This window comes from Cololabis saira, chromosome 6, assembly GCF_033807715.1.
Source record: "Cololabis saira isolate AMF1-May2022 chromosome 6, fColSai1.1, whole genome shotgun sequence".
NCBI lineage: Eukaryota > Metazoa > Chordata > Actinopteri > Beloniformes > Belonidae > Cololabis > Cololabis saira.
Window position 1 is genome coordinate 23291484 of NC_084592.1, and position 21706 is coordinate 23313189.

Consider the following 21706-nt stretch of genomic DNA (forward strand, 5'->3'; position numbering starts at 1 on the left):
AAAATGTATGCATTTATGTTTATTCTGTTTGCATATGTATGTTAAAGGGGACCTATTATGAAAAACACGTTTTTTCTTGCTTTAACATATATAAAGTGGTCTCCCCTCAGCCTGCCAACTCAGAGAAGGAGGAAAGCAACCTAATTCTGCAGTGTCTGTACAGCCGCCCGGATGAGCCATCCAGTGTGATGTGGCTTCTACGAGCCGTTCAGATTCTGCTCCCGTTGTTACGTAACGACGGGAGTGATTTACAGAGGTTGGCCTCCGATGCGTGAAACCACGCCCACAACTAACTCCGCCGGCTGGAGCTTCCGCCATTTTTTCGTAGCGGTGTATCACGTCATTCATGCAGCCAATCAGCACAGAGCCTCATTATCATAGCCCCGCCCACTCAGAATCCTGCATAGATAATGAGGTTAGAGACTGGGAAGATAAAGACATGGCTCAGAGGCTGAATTTCTAATTTATTTAGCAAAATCGAAAAGCTTGTTTTTAAGACATTCAAGGCATGTTTAAAATAGCTATTAGATGCCATAATAGGTCCCCTTTAATGTATGTTTACTTTGAAAAATTAAAAAGTTAAAGCATTCAAAAATAATTCTTAAAATTAGACAAGTTATTCATAAATGCTTTTTATTGTTACACAGGGAGGAGAAGAAAAAAAAACGCATGTGGTTACTCATGTCACTGTGCTCTGGGCACAATGGAGAGAAGTCTATGCAAGTTGTGTTTTTGAACTGCAAAAGAATGTAACCTGGCTGACAAAAGAGGACCCATAATAACCCAATCGATTGCCGAGCAGAGAGGCAGGCTGTCCACGCTGTCTGATCCGTTTCTCTGTGTCAGACCAAGTTCCCAGAATAGCAACTTGTGCGGCTTGTGTGCAGCTCTGCCGCGCTCTGAGGGAGATGGAGGAGGAAGTCACTGGTGGATTTAACAACTGTTGCTTTTGCTGCTGCTGCTGCTGCTGCTGCGGAACCAACTGCCTTTAGTCCGCCCTGCGAGGTGCATGTCGGACAAGAATGAATTCTATTCCAAGACGAGACATTATTCAGTCTGGATCAGTGTGCAAATTCATTGGATTATATAAACTCCTACGTGTTTAAGGTAAATTAAAAAGAGAAAAGACACACAAAAAAAAAGCCAGCGAGAGACACCGAAACTGCGCGTATCGGTTTCCTGTTTTAACCAGACAGATCTTGTTTTACTGTCCATTCAATAATGTTTCGAGTATGAATTGGCGACAGACGCTTGAAGGCTGATTTATGGTTCCGCGTTACACCGACGCAGAGCCTACGGCGTAGGGTACGCGGCGACGCGCAAGTACAACGCGCATCCCGCGTCCCCTACGCCGTCGATTTAACGCAAAACCATAATTCCGGCTTGAGAGCTGCTGGAAGCGCACGTCTGCAGCACAGACAGACAAGACGAGGAGCGTCTGTCTGATGAATGGAAAACCAGACGGGCTCTACTGTACACTGCAGTGATCGGATAACCTGTTGAATTGCAGCTGTCAAATCAGCTTCAAGCCATGATGGCATCACAGCCAAACATCCCTTAACACGAGACACAGAGCGCGTTGCCACAACGGCAACGAAACTCGCCTCTCGGTCCTTGTATTGCAGCTGATGGTTAGTTCAAGAGATGCGCTTGCCTGCAGGTAAATGCACTCTGTCCTTAATGCTTAACTCGCTCCAACATCTGCTAAATACAATTATCCCGCATATGCAGCTGTTGACGTGTTGACATGATTCATTTGGCCGGAATATTAAATTGGGTTTCTGAAACATAACTAGGAAGTACTGTCAAAAAAAGTGGTAGGCCTATAGCCTATATATATATATATATATATATATATATATATATATATATATATATATATATATATATATATATATATATATATATGTATATATATATATATGTATATATATATATGTGTATATATATATATATTGTATATATATTATATATATATATATATATATATATATATATATATATATATATATATATATATATGTGTATATATATGTGTATATATATATATGTATATATATATATATATATATATATATATATATATATATGTATATATATTGTATATATATATATATGTGTATATATATATATGTATATATATGTATATATATTGTATATATATATATATATATTTTATATATATATATTTTTTTTTTTTTTTTTTTAAGAAAAGGGGGGGGGTCTTTTTAATTCCTTCTGTCCATGATGGGACACTTAATGTGCCATCTGAATGTGGTGATGATTCATTTGCCACTGCGTTACATAGTCCCCATTCTCTGCAGGACCAGTTTAAAAGCCTGAGGCTCTTGACCTTGAATCACATCTCCAGCTTTGCTTACCCACGAATATCTAGTCCCTCGGTTGTTGAAAATAGCTTGGCTGCTCCCTGTCGCCATGGCTAATTCCTTAGGAACCGGTGGATCCAGTTTGATCCATCCCTCTCTGTCTTTCCCTTACCAACTCGCTGAATCTCCCCTCACTTTGTTCCTGTTAGAAACGCGCGGCGCATATCTGAATATCTGAGCGGCTTCTCGTGAGCTGGAAGTTTGAACCGAGTGAGAGTCTACATCTCCACGGGTCGGCGGCGTCACTGAGAATAAAAAAAAGTGGAAAACTCGCCAAGGGGGGCGAGAACCAGAGACTTTCACCCAGTCACCTGTAGGGCGCTGCAGATGCGCTCCTCCTCAACTTTTTGTCTGCTTTTTCTTTTGAACTTGCTCATATAACTTGTTTCCATTGTTGTTGGACTGTTACGGATTCATGCTGAACTGGACAAAATCTTTTTGTATATATATATTTTTTTCATTGTGAGACCTCACTGGACGAAATAGGTAAATGTCATTATTATTACTATTTTAAAGGGAGGTGGAGACAACTTACCACCTCCTCCCTCCATCTTTGATTGAAATTATCAACTAATTTTGCACAGGGGAGACACTTGAATGTAACTGTGGGAACCCAGCTTTTTTTTTTTTTTTTGGTTTCCCATTTATATGATATGATGTTCTTTTTCTGCTCTAGTCTTTCAGTTTTAGTTGGCTACTGACGCAGGTTTTCACACAGGAATAGCCCGGGTCTGAAACAAGGCGTTTGACAGCTTGCTGGTTTTGCTGCAAAGCTTCCATGATATGTGAGACTCATTCAAGAGCCTTGACAAAGCAGATAGGTGCAATGCAAAGAGTGAACTGCCTTGAGAGAAGTGAGAAAAAGAAAAAATGATGTGGCTTGTTCTGCAGTTGGCTTGCATGATTTTCCCTCTCTAGTTAAAGGGATAGAGTTCATGATTATCACTGAAACTACTTGTATTGATAAGATACAATGCAACGTGGCTGGTTATATCTTTATTTCGGTCCTTGTGTAGTGCGGTTTCAGATTCCAACTTATACTTTAATGATTTCTATATTTCTGAAGTTTATGGTCAACAAGAGAATGGTGAAATATAGTAGAACCAAAGTTCATTTAGCAGTGTAATGTACATCTTCAAACGTATCAGTGAACCCCTTATTAATGTAATCCATGTTTACGCTAATGATGTTTCGAGTATAAAACAAGTTTCACAACTTCAGACCTTCTCCACAAATCCCTTGTGTGTGGTTATGAATTAATGACATTCCTTTGCTCGTCATTTTGCATCACTGATTTTACACAAAAGATCAATATAGTCAGGTTAGTGAAGTTTTGCCAGTAAGTGGGCTTGATTATAAGATTTTGATGGCAAAAGTGGTACTTCACTCGATGTTGTTATTTCTTGTTTTGCCTGTTTTTGTTGTTGGCCGATTGTGTCTGAAGAATGTGAGTCATCATTTCATCTCAAATCTGAGTGAGATGAACATTTTTACAATAAAAATGAAATTCCATATAAGTAGATGAAAAAAAAACTAAAAAAAACCCCAACAACACAGGAACTGTAACAGCAGTAATTAACTATTATTTGGTCCGGCCCAGGATTTTTGAAATAGAGAATGTGAAAGTACAACATGTCTGTTCTTACTTTTGAAGTAGTTCTCATGGTAGCATGCTAAACATATACAACCAGAAAGTTGCACAGACTTGCTGCTGTTATGACGGAAACCTGACCTTGCATCTCAAGCTACATAGAGGTCGCAAAGTTAGAAAATGTTAGGATTAATATTAATGTGCTATAGGGCTAGTTAATAAATCATGTATCATATCATTATACATACACACATTTCTCAAAACAATTAAAAAATAAATAAAAACAATGCATTTAAGCAAACTCTTTTATGCTAGTGTCATGAACACTGCAGTAATATGTGTTTTTTGATTTTTTTTTATCTTGCAGCACTCCCAAAGAACTTGAAAATGGAGACTTCCGACGACTATTCTGCCCGTAAGTCCTCCGAACCGACCCACAACATATGTTTAAGACAAGCAGGGATCATTTGCATGCAAATCAGAATGTTTGAGTGTACCAATAATGGGGGCGTATTGACAATGACCATTGCAATTTTTTTTTTTCTTTAGAGTCTTTAAATTAAGTTTGGGTAATTTCCCTGTTTTGGCTTTTGAAACCATTTCAGTATTTTGGGACCGTGTTGATACAAAAAAAAAAAAAAACAAGGCGAATAAGAAAATACATATTTACAATCTAGTTGAGATAAACATTTTAAGGGATTTTCCCCAAAGTGCAGCCTTTTTCCTGTTCACCTCTTAAAGGCAGAGAAAATGCTGCATTAGCAACATCCTGTTGAATGCGGCGTATACTGGATATGCACTTTGTGGTGCTCCATTGCCCTTTGCTGGTTTCCTTTGGGTGTCTTTAATGTCTTCCCTTCACCCCCCCTGTATTTTTGCTTCGTTGTGTATATTTTAACACAGGTATATTGTTGATGACATCAGTGGGGACTTTTAAGTCTCCATTGGGGGTTTGTGCTTGTAGGAACACTTGACAGGCGATCTAGGGGTGAAGGCAAAAGGAAAGATGGAGCCTTGTCCTCCCTTTTCTGTCCATCTTTGGCTTGTTTCTGAAATTTTGCATTTGGGATAAACAAACGAACAGTAGATTTTGCTTGCGTTACGAAACAGAAAGCCTAAATTTTGAGAAATATAACACTTTACATTCCTCTCTACTCCCTCGTATTTTATATCCTTGGTTAGCTGGTGCTGATTGTGGATGGCAATTTAGGTCAAACGCTGTACTGCACTGACACACAGCAGCATAGTCTTGCTATGATACTACTGTATATGCACTTCAACTATACGCTAAGTCATGCTATCCACCCATGCAAACGTATCATACGCTCATTATCATCAGCGTAAAAACACATGCATTCTCTAACATGGGCAGCATGTCCAATAGAAGTAGTGTCTCTCTTTTGGACACTCTTATATTCATCCTTTACCATTTGCATGATACTGTGGATAAGACCAAAACATGCTGCACCTCAAACTAAAATAAAGAAAAAAGATAATAAGTCAGCATGTTAAATCATAGAATGTAAACAAACCCACGACATATATTTAAGAAAAATGTTACCCTATGTGGAAATCTCCACCTTTAAACTAAACAGGTGCATTTATGTGATTATTTCTAGTGTTCATGAGCATTCATGCCAGGGTGTACTCTACTTTATTTTCTGTACTGAATGGAAGGATAAACGGGGCAATGTTCATGAGTCACAGGAACATTTCAGACTCTGATATGGTAACTTGATAACAATCAAATCAGAAAACACTCTGATTGAACTCAATTCATGAATGAAAAGAGACAAAACTATGAATCTTGACAACATTATAAAAATACTGTAGAGCTGAGTTGGCTTTCATTCGAGTTCAAGGCTGCGAAGGATCTGGCACATAGGTGGCTTCACTACACACGAGTGACAGAGAACTGAGATCGCTAATGTTGGAATACCAATTTACCAAGACTTTGTTGTTGATGGATTGCAGTGAAATATTTTCATTAGTTTGTGCAGAACTTTAGCTGAGACTGAATATTACACCGGGTCACTGTGTTGATGGATCGTTTGAATGAATGCAACTGTGGCTAAATTGTTAAAGCTGTCTTACGATTGTTTTGCCAGAAACAGGCTCTAAATAATCACTTTTAAGAAGCAACGGGATTATGAAATTGTGACACATATTGCATGTTTGAATAACGAATATTTGGCAAACTTTTTTAACCGAGACTTATCTCATTTTTAAAGTAGAAGTTACTGCAAAACTTGGCCGTGTTTCCTGGCAGTTGATAAGAAATATCTTATGATTAATTATTTTAAATAATTCTTTTGAAATAGAAAATAGATCTAATAAAAAAACACTGCACTGTGTATATCATTAAAATGAAGTTGATTGAAACACCAGAAGCATAAGATTGAATGAAAATAAAATGTGCAAGTCTTAAGTTAAAGTCAATTTGAATAATAGTTCTGGGTAACAGGCTGCATGCCCACATGGCTTGCAGATGCACCGCCAGAAACCCAAAAACTGCTCTATTGAATTGCTGCTTGTCCAATATTAAACAGAGCCTGCAATAAGAAAGGAGGAACTAATCAAAGTTGTGGAAGTTCAGAGCATGAAAATCTACAGTATATGTTGGGTTTTTTTCATGCATGTAAGGGTAATAGTGTCTGTGAGTCACAGTAGTAGGATCAGACGTGTGACTTGACATTGTACACATTCATATGAGACTCACTGTTTTTGGTTTCAATTTCTGGTGGCCTTATAAAGGTGAAAAACATCTACTTAAAGATAACGGTGAAATGAGGACACGTTGAGAAAAAGTAGATTATGTGGATTATTATATGGATGGATGGGGCGCTTTTTTTTTTTCAGAAACAATGCTGCAGACACAAGCTTTGCTTTCAAGAAAGCTGCTTGATAATAAAAGATTGTGAACCCAAGCTGCCTCAGTGTTTAATCAGCTCTTTTTTTTACACTACTTTCTGTTTTCACACTCATTTTGTCCCTTTGCAGGTAATCGTACTCTTACAGAAGTCATACGTTCACACGCCTCTACTATTCTGTCACATACACTGTTATGTTTTATCAAAGACAAGAAACATTTTCACCGAGATTATCTCATGGTCTCAATTGTAAACCTTACATTCTTTCACACACTCTTTCACATAGGCTGTCATTGTCACCGAGAGGAATTACTCACACATATCTCTGTTTCAGAAAAAATATTTCTCTCTCACACTTGTTCCTGTTTTTGATATAATATTATAATAGATTTTACACGCTTTTACATAAAAACGGAGGAAAAAGTCTCTCTTTAGACTTCAGTTCCTATTTCTTTAAGACCATTTAAGACCTTTGAAGGCACCAAATTTTGATTGTCCATACCTGGCAAAGAAAAAGACAGCTGCGTCTTCTTTTGTTTGACCACTGCCAAACTAAAGGCAACATGGGGCAGCAGGCATTTAGCAAATTGGTTATATGGTAATGCAATTAATGAAAGGAAGAAAAGCTAGGACTAGCATCAAAAATGTTCCTGCAATTCATAAGCAGCGTCTTCTGTGAGTGGACATAATTGCAGTTTAGTATAAGTACCTATGCACGTCTTGTACATGCAAAAACATCTGCATAAGATATAAAAATGAAAGGGAAAATCCCCAAAAGTATAATTTGACCTGTTTAATAAATAGTCCCATTCCTTGCTGGGTCACCCCCGATACATAAATAGCAAACCCAAAAGAGCAGAAAGAAAAAGGAAATACTAGTGCACACATGTCTGCATGTCTTTGAAATGTATGCTAAAAGATGTGCAAGAAGGTGCTAAACCTGGGTTTTTTTTTTCCGTTTTCTATAAATTTTGTCTCTTCAGACAAAATGTTTGTTGATTTCACCCTTTTTTTCTCATATCTTTTTTCTCCCTGCAGATGGTTTAAGCCTGGTTTAACACTCCTAATTGCACAGGATTTCTTTTAAATAAATTGTAAGATCATAGAGTTCACTCGTTATGAGAGGATGACTGAACTACAGAAAATGCTCATGTGGTGTCGGTAATAAAGTCAATAACAATCACACCTGTGAGTTTTGCGGGTACAAATTTGTTCCTTTCCATTTGTCAGCAGATTAAATCATCCCAATTTGGCATATTAGTCAAAATGCATTTTCCCCAGCAAGTCATATCAGTTTGATATTCTGGTCCTACTCTTCATATAGGTTTGACTAAGCAAACGTGGGACACCAACTCCAAATCTTCAATTCAGTCTATGAAAGCATTGGCTAGTGATTTTTTAATTTCTATTTATTTCCTTTTTCGGTGTGTTTTGTTTGTTTTTTCTCACCCTGTTATTGATATGGCAACCAGGCCAAACTGAACATTTTAATTAGGGAATTTCCTGATTGTCCAGCTGTATCTGACCATTGCAATTAAGAAATAGTAAAGAATCAGAACTTGACTGTTAATGAAAGCTGGAAGCGTCTTGGCTTTTGATGGCTTTTTATGCATTTCAAAGTTTGTTAATTCGCATGTTAAGGGCTTGATAGTACCCTTTCTTTCTTCTTTTTTTCATTTTAATGCTATGTTCCTTGTTGGGAACCTTGTTTGAGAATGCTGAACTCAAAAAGCCCCAAAAACTATTAGTTAAGGCTTGATACATGGTGCTGCTAGGCATCTGTCAGCATGTGTTACGCAAGGCTAATGGAAAATCCTTCATGACAAATCTGGGACACTCCTGTCTCCAGGACAGCATTGCCGAGGCATAGCCGGCATTGGTCACCTGAGATTTCCTCTAACCCCAACCTGTGCAACCTGTGCAACCTGAGCCCAGGCCCAGGGATTGTGTCATGGACAACGTCTCCCAGTAAGCCCCACCTGGTGAGGCTCCCGCTACAGCAGCAGTAGCACAGGAGAGGCTGTGAAATGAAACGAGCTGTCGTACTGTAGCTAGTTGAAGTCTGATGGATGTATCTTTTTTCATGTATGTATCATTTCTGATATTTGCAGCACTAGCAAAGTGATACAAGGTGTCCGTTCAGACATAACATGTAATGCCATCCTTTGGCTGCCTGGGGACATCATATTCAGATTTATTTATTTTTCCCAGTTTTTCAAATTTGTCAGTATAAACGTATAAGCTACTGGTAGTACAAGAGTACTCGTTGGCTCCTAAGGGATCTGACACCTGAGTGTTGGCCTGTTGCCGCTGCATTGTTTTAGTGACCCTGATGGGGCCGGAGTGTAAGGAGATAAGGGATTGGTTTGCTCTCCCTCTGAGTGGACACTGGGCTATCCATGGCCTGTGTTCTCAACGGACTGCTGAGAGGTTGCAATCTGATCTGCATTTGCTGGACATCAGGATCCCAAAGGTGCATGCATGCAGTTGAGTTAGTTCCACCCTGCATTCTGGATTTTGACCTTTATACTCACCATTCAGGTTGGACTCAGGAGGAGGTCTGAGTATGATGCATCGTTTTTCATCCAAGAAGGAAAGACATTTGAGTTTCTTACTCATGTGAAATATTAAATGTTTGCTCAACTGCACATGCTGTTTACTTCTATTCTTTGCCCCTTGCTTTATCTTTATAAAAGTCAATAGACCAGAACGTGGTCTGAGGTGCGGTTATGTTCAGTCTGCAAGCATCTCATTCTTCACATGAGATGTGTTGCTGCAGGTTCAGCTGGATATTCACTAAGACAAACAACCAAGCATTTTTTCCATGTACCATTGAGTGTTTCTTTTTTCTTTTTCTTTTTTTTTTTTTTAACAATTGCAGCAGTATACAATACAATGAAGATGGCTATGTTTCTGTGTCTCCCAGGTAACGGCCAATGCTCTCCTGATAAGGAGAACTCTAGGATGTTGGTGGATGTGTCTGCGACGAATGGACAGATGGTTCCTCAGGGTCCTAATTCCCTCCGTGGTGAGTGCTCAATAAATATACACAAATACACCTCACTGCACAAAGCTGTCATTACTCCTTCAGAAATGATTTACAGTTTTAACCGCACAAGGCGACGTCATTCTTATAAATGCACTTTATCTCTTATTGTATTCCCTCTAAACTGATTTCCGTTTGAGAGTAAGTTTGCAGTTCTTGCAGCATTACTTACACAACTAATGAGACCAGATTAGCAGACGGATGCCTCTGAATGTTGGCCTGCATGTTACCTTGCATGGTGTGTGTAACTGTGCATGTGTATAAATGAGGACCATATGCTTTGCATGAATTCTGCATTAAAACTATTAAAAAATGTTTAAATGAACATTAAACATGATATAAATGAAGGTGAGCACAATAGCTTCCACGATGAGAGCTCCTGCACTGAAGTGTTATGTTGTACCTTGTCATGTACAGAACTTGGCATGAAAGGCTCATTTGTTGCACACAGTCTATGGACTTATCTCTAGCGATGTCACTGTGATGCAGCAACTTAAAAAAAGGGGAAACAAAGCAAGACAAGAGATCTGAGTGAGAAAAGAAAAGGAGGAACCTTTTTCCCACAAGGTTAAATGCAACAAGGAGGCCGGCTGCAAAATGGTTTTCACGTTTGTCAGTCTGCAACCTGCGTGGATTTTGTTCCGGTAAAAGAGCTATCCGACATCATCTATACAGATCTAATATGAAGCACGGAATATATAGCCAGCCAAAATTGAGCAGAAAGTGTTTTATCAGGTTTGGATGCTGTCAGTGAACCAGTAGTGATCTTCATCCGTGCCTTTCCATGGATCAAGGAAAAATCACATACGGTTTCTAGAAAAAGACCAGAATTACACAGTGTCTTTTTCTTCCGGCTTTTGTCGTAGCAACCACTGTTCAAGCGTATCCTCACCTGACCACTCTGTGCATTGCGCTCAGCCACAATGGAGAGACAGATGTAAAGATGAACAGAGCTGAATAGCAAGGACGTTTAGGTCTGCTCCGTGTTGCCAGGATACAGCCGTCAAAGGCGAGGCTCGGTTTCAGCTTGGATATTGGGATAAGTGTTTATGTGAACACTGGAAACATACAGTGGCACTTTGAAAAATGCCATTTTCTTCATGACATGAATCTCTTGCTCTGCTCAACATGAAAAAAATATATATTTATTTAATCCCTTAACTGTGGGATGAGGGTTTAGTAAATTCAGCTCCAAAGCTTAAGAGGACAGTTGATGGATTCTGTCTAATGGGAGGATTTAGTGAAACAACAACCACATTATTGTCCTAAAACAGGATCATCAGGATCAGTGAGTTGTGCTTGGAGAGTGCTCGCCTTCTTCTTCTTTTCTTTTTCCCCCTTCTCTTCACTACTGTACATGAATAGCCCTTCTTAAATTCATCTCACATCAGAAATACTGTTGGTGCTGTACTAAAGATACCCGCTGATCACAGTGTGATGTTTGAAAATCTTCTGTTACACCTGCAGTGAGAACAAGCTCAGATCCGCTCGAGGGGACAGACTGAGTCAAGTTTTATTACATTGCGCAGGAATACTTGTTTGGTCTCATAGGGCTTCAGAGAAAGTAAAATTCAAACGACAAAAAGGAAACTTTGTCCTTTGTAACGCCTGCAAAACATTTTTACATCACACATTTATCTCAGAACCAACATGTCAAATAGAAGAATCCGTGACTGTTTTACTTGATCACCGCATACTTTACTGTCAGCCAAATAACCGAAAATGGCTTTTCTGTTTTCATTTTCCTTTTTTTAATGACGTGCAGTGCTTGGTCATCTGATTCATGTGTGTTTTGATGCGTATGGCTCGTTGTTACGTCTTACTGCATCGGAAGATGGGAGACAAATTAAACGTGAAGAATTTGACTTAAAAAAGGGTTAGAAAAAGATTGCTTCTAATATACTATATACCATAAACTAGTGTATTCATACAGGTTGTGTAGGTTTAAAAATGAAATAGCACGTAGTCTCATCTTGTGCGTATGAATCATTATTTATTTCAAGTATTACCAATTAGTGGTGACTTATAACAGGAGACTGCTGGAGGTAGGTTTCCTGCCGCCTCTCACCTCCACACACACACACATTTAGACATTATTGCACAATCTTTGGCCCTTGTCATCTAGCCAGTTTCCCATTGCTAGTCAGCAGTAACCTGCAATGTGCCTCTGACGCTCTTTTTCTCCTCAAGGAAAACCAGACAAGCCTGTTTATTTGTTTCACAGTCTCATCTTGTCACTGCGTCCATTCCTTCTGATTGGATACGACCTGCCGGTTGAACCTCCACATTTAACAATCTTTTCTTTTCTTTTTTTTTCACCCACAACCTTTTTGTATCTGACTCCAGAAGGAAATCCAGTTCACTTCAATCATGCCTTAGCCATAATTTTGCTCTGATTCATTCATTACAAATTGACACTAGTTGGTTACAATTCAGCTTCACGACCCCTGTGGAGAGTGTTGTAAGATAAGAGGAGAGTTAAACTGTAAACTGCATCTTGTCATGAGAGTGGTTTGTTTTATTTCCAGAACTGACAGTGAAGCAAGAGGACGAAATTGCGGAAGAAGACAACAGCAGTCCAGCACCTGAAGATATGGACCCAATGGGGGATGAAGGAGCAGCGCTGAAGGAGTCTGTGGATGGCAGTCCCTGCGACGTGCAGGATGGGCTATCTGGAGCAAACGGACCTTCTGATGCAGGAAATCGACCAGCAAATGGTACGAATTGTGTAAATGTCGCTTTCAAGTTTCACAGCGCGCAGTGCTGTCTGACCAAGGTGGCGCGTCAGTGAGTCAGAAATCACTTCTTTTCCTCGACAGTGGGTGGAGTTCAGTCCTCAACTGAATGTGAAGGGAAAGAAAAAATATCCTTGGAATCTCCCACAACCTGTTTCAACTGACGCCATGACTGTTCTGGTTGTCACAGTGTTAGGATCAGATTTCTTTTTTCCAACTGGCTCAAGATCTAAAGAAACAGTGCCCACACCATCAAAAAGCCCATCATGCAGTCAGTGAGGGAGACACACATGTTTGTGTATTGAGAGCAGGCTTTTACGCCACTACTTTTTCTTTCTTTGGGCAATGGATAGGGGTCAAGTTGAACGTATGACTCTACCTCCTAAAACCGACACCTCTGAACAGAACTGTGAAAAAATACATGTAAGTGGAATCTTTGCATCACATCGCGATGGTATTTTGACCACAACATGTCACAGTTATTCCATTAAAACCTCAGAAGAATTGTGTCAACATTTGAGCAGAGTGTCAGGTTTCCTTTGACTTTACTTTTCATTTATGATAAATAAAGCAGCTGTTGGTGGTTGCTCGCGATTAAGGTCAGCTTCTAGCTCTCATAGAAGGTACTTTATATTAGGAACAGGAAAAAAAAAATCTATCATCTATATTATAAAAATATAGATGATCATAACCACCATCCACACTGAGTTAAGTACTGACTTCCTGTGCGCCCCCCCCCTCCCGCCCTTTCAGGTGACAGGCCGTTCCAATGCAACCAGTGTGGTGTGTCGTTCACCCAGAAGGGAAACCTGCTGCGACACGTCAAGCTGCACACAGGAGAAAAACCCTTCAAATGCCCCTTCTGCAACTATGCCTGTCGCCGCCGAGATGCCCTCACCGGTCATTTGCGCACTCATTCTGGTAAGCCTCTTCCTCTGCCTCCTCTCTTCCCTTTTTACTCACCCACGCCTGTTACCCAGAAGGGACTTATCAACAGAAGTGCTTCAGGAACAGAAGAAAGAAGAAGTACTGTGTATATATACATATATATATATATATATATATATATATATATATATATATATATATTTTAATTTTTTTTTTTTGTGTTGTGCAAGCCAGAATACGAAGTAACATTAGTACATTATTTCCAAGAAATGTCAGGCTTTGTCACCACCTCTCAAATATCCTCCTGAGATATTTAGTGACTCAGAGTCACCTACAGGCTGGAGACCTGTGATTTTGAAAGAGATTGTGTGTTTAACATGTGCATTCACAGACACCGGCATGAGCGCCTTTCGGTTAGGCTCCAAGGACAAACTGTTTCTTCGCTCGTCTTGCTAGGGAGGAAACTGCTCAGAGACACACGTGGAGAGTTGCCTGTCTCTCTCAACTGTAACCCACTTTTCTATCAGACTTAGTGCTCTCCCCTCTGTTGTGCCTGTGAAATCAAGGTCAGACAATGCTGTCATTTCTGCCTATGAAGCCCCCATGGGGGTTACTCATACTCAACTCTCTTTTTAGATACGGGGAATGTTTGTGTTTGGGTGTTCACTCTTGTATTTGCACATGCTTCTTTTTCTTTTTTTTTATATCTCTAATTCCTGTCTTATTAGTTACTTGCATTTTTCTTGAATGCAGACTGCATTGTCTCTTTTTCCCACATCTGTCTTCCACCATCAGTAATGTACATTTTTTGTCTGGGGACTGAGGACAGATGACTAAAAAAAAAAACAACTTCAGCACAGAAATGGGAGTTAGCTGGCAAGAAACTGAAAACGAGAGTAAGATACAGTGTGTTACACTGAAAGTTGGCATTTTTCACTCATGCACTGGCAAAACAATAACGTGGGAACATTGCGACTTGGCATGCGAGTGGTTTTACATGCTTTGTCATCTAAACGCATGCAAGTTCCCTCTTATTAGCCAAACGCAATCACTCAAGTGAGAAAGTTCAATGTGTGAAGCATTTGCATGAATTTGAAAGGAGGATTCTTCAGATCCATCCAACATCTGCACAAGGTTATGCATCGGTGGTTATATAAATATGAAAAAGAACTGAATGCCACATTTATTTTTTTGTATTTGAAGGAGTGTGTGGATGTGAGTGACTGAGAACAAAAGAGTGATACTGCCTACTCCACTCACTGTCAGAGTTTTTCACGGCTGGAAAGCAGCAAAGAGTGCTGTTTCCGTGATGACGCTTAATTTTGAAACAATCCTTTCAGTACGCAAAATGAATATTGTTTCAGTGGCCTTGCATGGTCATCTAGCCGCACGTTAACAATATAGAAACTGTTTATCACCAAACGCTTCCTACTCAGAAAAAAAGAAAAGAAAAAAAAGATGGCTCTAATTTCTACTTCTGCCAATACGGTGTCAGTCATAGACCACAAAAGTACTGAATGACACATGCAGCTGAGGGGAAAAAGTGTCTGCTGATGTAAGATTGGCAATGACTGATCTCGTTTGGTAACAAATGGGTTTTATTTCTTACGCACATATCATCAAAGAAGTAGTCCAGGGTTGATGATGTAACATTCACAGTTATGGGAATATTCTGTTGCTCAGTAGTGTAAGATTGAATGAAATGCTCCTACGACATGCACGCTGGATGCAACATGTATCTGTAGCAGCGATCATCAGCATGCTGGTGAATGTCTTATATCACTCAGCTAATGGCAGAGGTTGGTTCTCAGTAGTACGCTTAATGTGGCCTCTAGTTTACTCACGGACTCCCTTTATGAGTCATTACATTAACTTTGACAGTATCTCAATACAGGACACAGAGCTCTTGTCAGCAGTGCTTGTCTGTGGGATTTTGCTTCATGCAGTGTGGGTTTTCAAGAATATCTGTGCTTCGGCTTTTATTTTACAGCTTCAGAGGAAAGCCCGTAATTATTCGCCTTCCTGGTATACAGCAATATCATGTTCAGGTTAAATAAAATGAAAAAAGACCCAACATCTTAGGACAAATTTTGCACATATATAGAAGCATGCTGGATGGGTGGATTGATCAATGGCTTGATAGCTAAAGATAGATGCAAAGGATGTGTCTGCATCTTTCCACTTGTCTCAGTAGGAAGGAATTGAATAAAATTGAAGTGGCGCAATGAATCACACGCCACCTCCAAAGCAGTTTAAGCTTGGAGTTTCCTACCGCCACCATGGGATGCATGATCAGCTCCATCATTTACTCATCCTGTGCCACCGCAGTGGGAGTTCGCTTTGTGTTTCGCAGACCAAAGCGTTTCAAAATGCAGACTTTCATGGCGCCACTACTTTGGTCGCCCACAGCCTGTATTTCAGTCTGGCAACAGTTGAGTGGAATCCTTACACTACTAGTGGAAACCTCCGTGATCTCAGAAGCCTGCGTCTGCTTTGTTTGAACTACTGACTGTTCGTAAGATTTTTATTTTTTTACAACTACGCAACACTGGGCACCATCCAGTTATCTTTCCCTTGAATGTGTTTGTTTGTAGTTGGCAAACCACACAAGTGCAACTACTGCGGACGGAGTTACAAGCAGCGCACCTCGCTAGAAGAGCACAAAGAACGCTGCCACGGATATTTGCAGGGAATTGGCTTGGATCACTCATCTAACACCGGCCCTTACACTGGTAAAAGAAACCACAAGCAGAAACAATAGAACCCTGCAATGCAATAATTCTATACAGATAAGTCTAACTCTCCGTCTAACTCTCTTTTTACCCTTTTCAGGTGAGGTTCCACAGAAAGAAGTCAGGTCCATGGCAGAGGCCAACACCTTGGCAGTCTTTGATCGACCCCCGGTCATAGAAAGACTCCCTCTAGGCAAAAGGAAGAGCACGACTCCTCAGAAATTTGTGGGTGCGTATCTCAGAATGAGTCAGCCAATCACCACCTTTTGTTTTTACTTTAATAATGTGGGAAGAGACAGGAAGACACAGACTTTGACATGCAGTGTCATTTGATTGGTTTCAAGTTAAGTTTTAAGGTGCTCTACCACGCAGTGCATATGAACTATTGTTTTCAGTCCCAGCTCTGGACTTATCCACTTTTTTCTTTTTCTTCTTTTACCCCCAAACACAGATTTAGTATAGTTTTTTTTTCTTTGACAGAGATTTTAATTCCATTTAAGTAATCTTTTTCATGCCATTAGTATTTCAACTATATAAACCTTTAAGGCAATAAATGGATTTTTTTTTCTTTTTCTTTTTTTACATTTAACTTTAATTGAATAGTTTTTTTTTCTTCCTTCACATTGTTGCATCATGCTGTTATATAACAAAATAACCTTGCCCAACTTATGCGGAAACCTTTTCTTCAGATTTGTTTTTCTTTTTTTCGCCACACTATTAGAGAAAGACATTTAGCAAGCTACAGCAAGCACAGGACTGAAAGGCAAGGAAATGTTTTTCACTCTGTGGTTAGGTACACCTGTAACTTTGCCATTGTTCTTATCGAGTGAAAACAGCTTACCGCATCCCTGTTCAGGAGGGGTTAAACAGCGCAATAGTAGATGGATGGGGCTTTCCACCCCAATAGATTTTAACATTCAGTACAAATGATGAAAACAAAATCTGTAATATCAGCAATATATGAAGTTGGCGGGTTAGAGAGGAAATGTTGATACTCGTATTTGTGAATAGTTATGACCCTCTAGCTTGTAGATGAAAAGAAATGCTTTTACGTATTTATGAAAGTTATTGCCAAGTAGTCAAAGATCGCCAGTTCATTGTTGATTATTCAGTCCTTGTGTAAATCTGTTATTTGTAGGTGAGAAGATGGCTCGCTACAACTATCATGATATAGGCTATGAGATAGGCCTAAAGTTTGAAAAGCCTTCTGAGATGTTACCACCTCATTTGATGGAACAGGCCATCAACAACGCCATGCCGTATCTAGGATCAGATGCTCTACGTCCCATGCTCCACCACCCGGGCCCTCATTTGTCTATGGCTGACGTGGTGCCCATCGTCAACCCCCTCTACCATCACGTCATACCACTGGGCCAACGAACAGAGCATCCAGGAAACTCTGAACCCCTTCCACCACAGCCACACCAGCCTCACGAGTTCCCCATCCGTCCAACCTCAAATGGCCCCACCGTCTTAACCAGGCAGAACAAACCACCCCATCCAGGACAAGAGGAATCGCCTAGCAACAGTGGTATGGACTCTGCTGACTCAGCTCGGAGCAGCCCTCAGGACAGACTGGGCTACCAGGGCAGCATCGCTCCGCCCGGTCTCAGGTCTCGAGCCAGTCCAGCTGTGGTCTACTCCGGGGAACGGGTTAGAGAAGCATCACCCAGAAGTGGGGGGAGACTGAGACCTGGGAATATGCGAGTGGCTGCAGAGAGGCCTGCGAGCCAGGAAGGGGTGCGGGTGTTCGGCCGAGAGGGCCATGAGTTGCGGGCCTTTCAGTGCGAGCACTGTCAAGTGTTGTTCCTTGACCATGTCATGTACACCATCCACATGGGTTGCCACGGATACAGAGATCCACTAGAGTGCAACATCTGTGGTCACCGGAGCAAAGACCGCTATGAGTTCTCCTCTCATATAGTCCGCGGAGAGCATACTTTCCAGTAAGAGCATGAGCTTGAAGGGGAGGATTACGAAGTGAAACAAGGCAATAGCTTGCTCCAAACCGTTTCCCCACGACTCTGCATTGATGAATGGCACTGAGGACAAGTGTAGCACAATCAAAGACTTCTTTTTAAGCTACTTATTGTGAATTGGAACTGTTGTACAATCACTTGAAGGTATGGGCCAAAGAGATATTTTCTGTATATTTAATTAATGTAGAAAAAAAAAGAAGTTAAGGTTTTTCACTTGTTTTGTCTTTGTTTTTTCTCTCTTAAAATGTTGGACTGTCACGCGGAGCAGCTTTTAAATGGTTTTGAATTTTAAACGTACCTGTTCAATTCTTCTTCAGTGCTTCTGCATTTGTTTATGCATAATCATATAACCTGTGGTCTCACGATGGAGAACAAATTTGTAATTTACAATAGAATTAAGTAGATCAACAGGAAGGAATGCCATGGTTCTAGGTAAGACTTAAACCAATGAATATATAAATATTACTACTTAGACTATCATAATCTAAATTAAGCTATTATGGAATAAGTAGGCCTGCAACAATGACCACAGTGTATTATTATTTGATACAACTTTTTTTATAGTGATCCATTAATGTAAGTATGGAAAACTTGAAGGTTTTGAATGTATACTATGAAGAGAATCAATACTAGTGACAGACTAGGATGTCAATAAATAGAAACAGAAACTAGATTTACAGATGTATATCACAATTTGTATATTTGTAATTTATTTTGAGCAATTGAGGAATTACTGGCAAGTTATTTTCATCGTAAATGTGCTTTCCTGTTCCAAAACAGTGCATTTTGTATCTTATTTATACCTCTGTTTTGTGGAATTTTCATAGAAGTTTCATGGGAAAACAAATATTTACTCTTTAAATAAGAATAGTGATTAGCTGATACAGACAACTACCTCTGAACAAATGCTTTGTAGAGCTTTGCTTGATGAATCAGTCCTCATGAGCAATTTGCAGTGTATTTATCAGCTTTATACTGTTGTGCTTGAGTAATATCTTTAATTAAATTAATTTGGCTTTAGTTTACTCGGCCACTCGCATAGATTTTTACAAACCTACTCATTCCGGTGCTAACAAATACAAATCAAAATCCTAAATATTTTACACATAACTGGAAATACAATAATATTGTGTATGTATGTGTAGAATCATGTTTAACTTGGAAAATGAGTTACTATTTACTTTTATTGAAACCGAACCTGTAGCTTGGAGTGAGATTTATTTCCCTCCACTACAATGAGCCTCGATTCATCACGCACTTACAAGGTAAAAATGTATATCATGAAGTAAAACCGTGCTGGGAGGTAAACGAGGAAGCACGTAAAATTATTCTTATCAAACCTGTGACCTTAAAATGTTTGATCACCCCCATCTTTTTCTCATCCTTTGCTTTCGAATCCATATGTATAATCAAGAATTAATCTGTCACTAGTGTCTCAACCGCAAGTACATCCTGGTTACTGATGGGTTGAGTTACATGCACTTTCTGTAGAGCATTAGTGGAGCTTCAAAGTTTCTTCAAAACTGGAAGTACATCAACAGAAAAAAGTTGTTTATTGGTTGTTTAACTGTATATACATTCAGTATGGAGCTTTATTTCACTGAGGAAAAGGGAGATCTAGTTAAGACCCAGGATACTATCATGTACCTCACTTTATGCTTTATGCATTCGTCTTTAATCAATTCCACTGTGTGGTTTAAGCTTGATGAACGCATTTATTTCTTTTTTCTTCTTTTGCAGCAAACATCCGCTTTACACGTCCAAGAAAACATGTTTTATCTATTTTGTAGATCATGACCAGTGCAGACACAACTGCAGATAAGGCTGAGCCCTTGTTGCGGTGGCTTCCCCTTATTATTGGTTAGATCGTGTCTGAATAGGGCCATCTCCTGAACAAGCACACGCACGCACTGACTCTTGCGCTCTGCATTGCCAACATTCATGTGTGACCTTTTACAACAAGGATTGTGAAAGAGGCAGCAGGGTAAGAGGATAAGTTAATGAGTGCGGTTGTCATGCATGATCGTGGAAAGCCACTTCTAGAAACTGTAGCAAATGTTCATATTCACCTCTATAAACCTCTAAGATGAAAGGCGCACATAAAGGACAAGTTGGATGTAAGATAACATGTTCGGATTCTCATCCATAAGGCCAGTTCTTTCTTTTATACAGTCTCCCTCTGTGTTTGATACAGTTGGTCATGCACTTTATGTCTATGAGCCTCTCATCTATTTCTTGTTTTCATATTAAAGTGTAGCTACAACAGCATGCGATCACAAAACAATCTTTGGAAAGTGAAACACCATGTTGTCTGAAGTAGATGCTCTTTTGTGTATTGGACTTCACAGGAAATCAGACATTATTAGTCTCACGCATGTTTTCTAACATCAGTGACATAAGATTTTGCTTAAGAGTTAAACACATTGATTTTTTTCTTTTATTTTCACCATATACATACAAAAGGCAGCTTCCCCCCTTTGTTTACATGTACCGTCTTAGCCGTTTGCAAAAGTATGACATTGGAAATTGTTTACATCCTGCAGCTATTAATGTTTACTCAACACATCCCTCTTTCACTGTACATATCTGTTGTTTGAAAAGCTGCCACTTTAGAGATTCTCTCTCTGTTCGTCTGTCTGCCTTTCTCTATCCATCTATCCATCTATCTATCTATCTATCTATCTATCTATCTATCTATCTATCTATCTATCTATCTATCTATCTATCTATCTATCTATCTATCTATCTATCTATCTATCTATCTATCTATCTATCTATCTATCTATCTATCTATCTATCTATCTATCTATCTATCTTTTAATTGCAGCAGCCATATAAAAAGACGAGAACAGAGGTTGTCTTCAGCCTCCTTTTAAGTGAGGTCTTTACTTGAAAATTAAGATCCTTGTTATTGCTACAGACTGGGAGGATGTGAGTTGTACATTTTAAAGGTGAGTTGTAAATGTGTATTTTTCTGCTGAATTATTGATGCAAATAGTTTTGTGAACAATGTGGGGTTTTTTTTGTTTTGTTTTTGTTTGTTTTATTTTGAAATAAAAAAAAAAAAAAAGTTTACACAAGTATCCAAGGCAGGGTCCTTAGTGCATTGTATTTTTTACGATACAATATTGGCACTGAAAAATCCCAAAAATGTGTGCCGATTATTTGTTGTCGTTTTGTTTTGGGGTTTTTTCTTACGTGAGGGCTCTCAGGTATTTGCATAGGCCGTGTATTTGTATGGCCTGAAACAAAAATGGCATTTATTTGTCAAAAAAAAAGAAAAAAGACAAAAAAAAAGAAGACAAACATGAATTGAATTTCTTTTATTTCTGTTAACATTGGATCTGTTGAAGGAAGTGTAATTGTCAAGCCTGTTTTTTTTTTTTTTTTTCGTTTTCTACATCAATGATCTTACATGAAGACGCACTGCTGTGAAGAAGACAGTTTATATTTTAAAGCATGATTTTTCTCATTTAAA

At 39.3% G+C, this 21706-nt stretch overlaps 1 protein-coding gene across 4 annotated transcripts; it reads left to right on the plus strand.

The window, feature by feature from the left end:
- Window positions 1–968: 968 nt before the first annotated feature.
- ikzf2 (IKAROS family zinc finger 2) lies at window positions 969–20492 on the plus strand. 4 transcript variants are annotated; one of them, XM_061723733.1, is made up of 8 exons: window positions 969–1107; window positions 4346–4393; window positions 9775–9876; window positions 12423–12611; window positions 13383–13550; window positions 16112–16249; window positions 16350–16478; window positions 17388–20492. In XM_061723733.1, exons 2-8 carry the CDS (start codon window positions 4366–4368, stop codon window positions 18197–18199), a joined length of 1566 nt encoding a protein of 521 aa, XP_061579717.1. In that variant the 5' UTR covers window positions 969–1107; window positions 4346–4365; the 3' UTR covers window positions 18200–20492. The 4 variants fall into 4 exon arrangements, with proteins under 4 accessions (XP_061579717.1, XP_061579718.1, XP_061579715.1 ...); XM_061723731.1 differs by lacking the exon at window positions 969–1107 and adding an exon at window positions 1535–1660; XM_061723732.1 differs by lacking the exon at window positions 969–1107 and adding an exon at window positions 2542–2873.
- Window positions 20493–21706: the final 1214 nt, after the last annotated feature.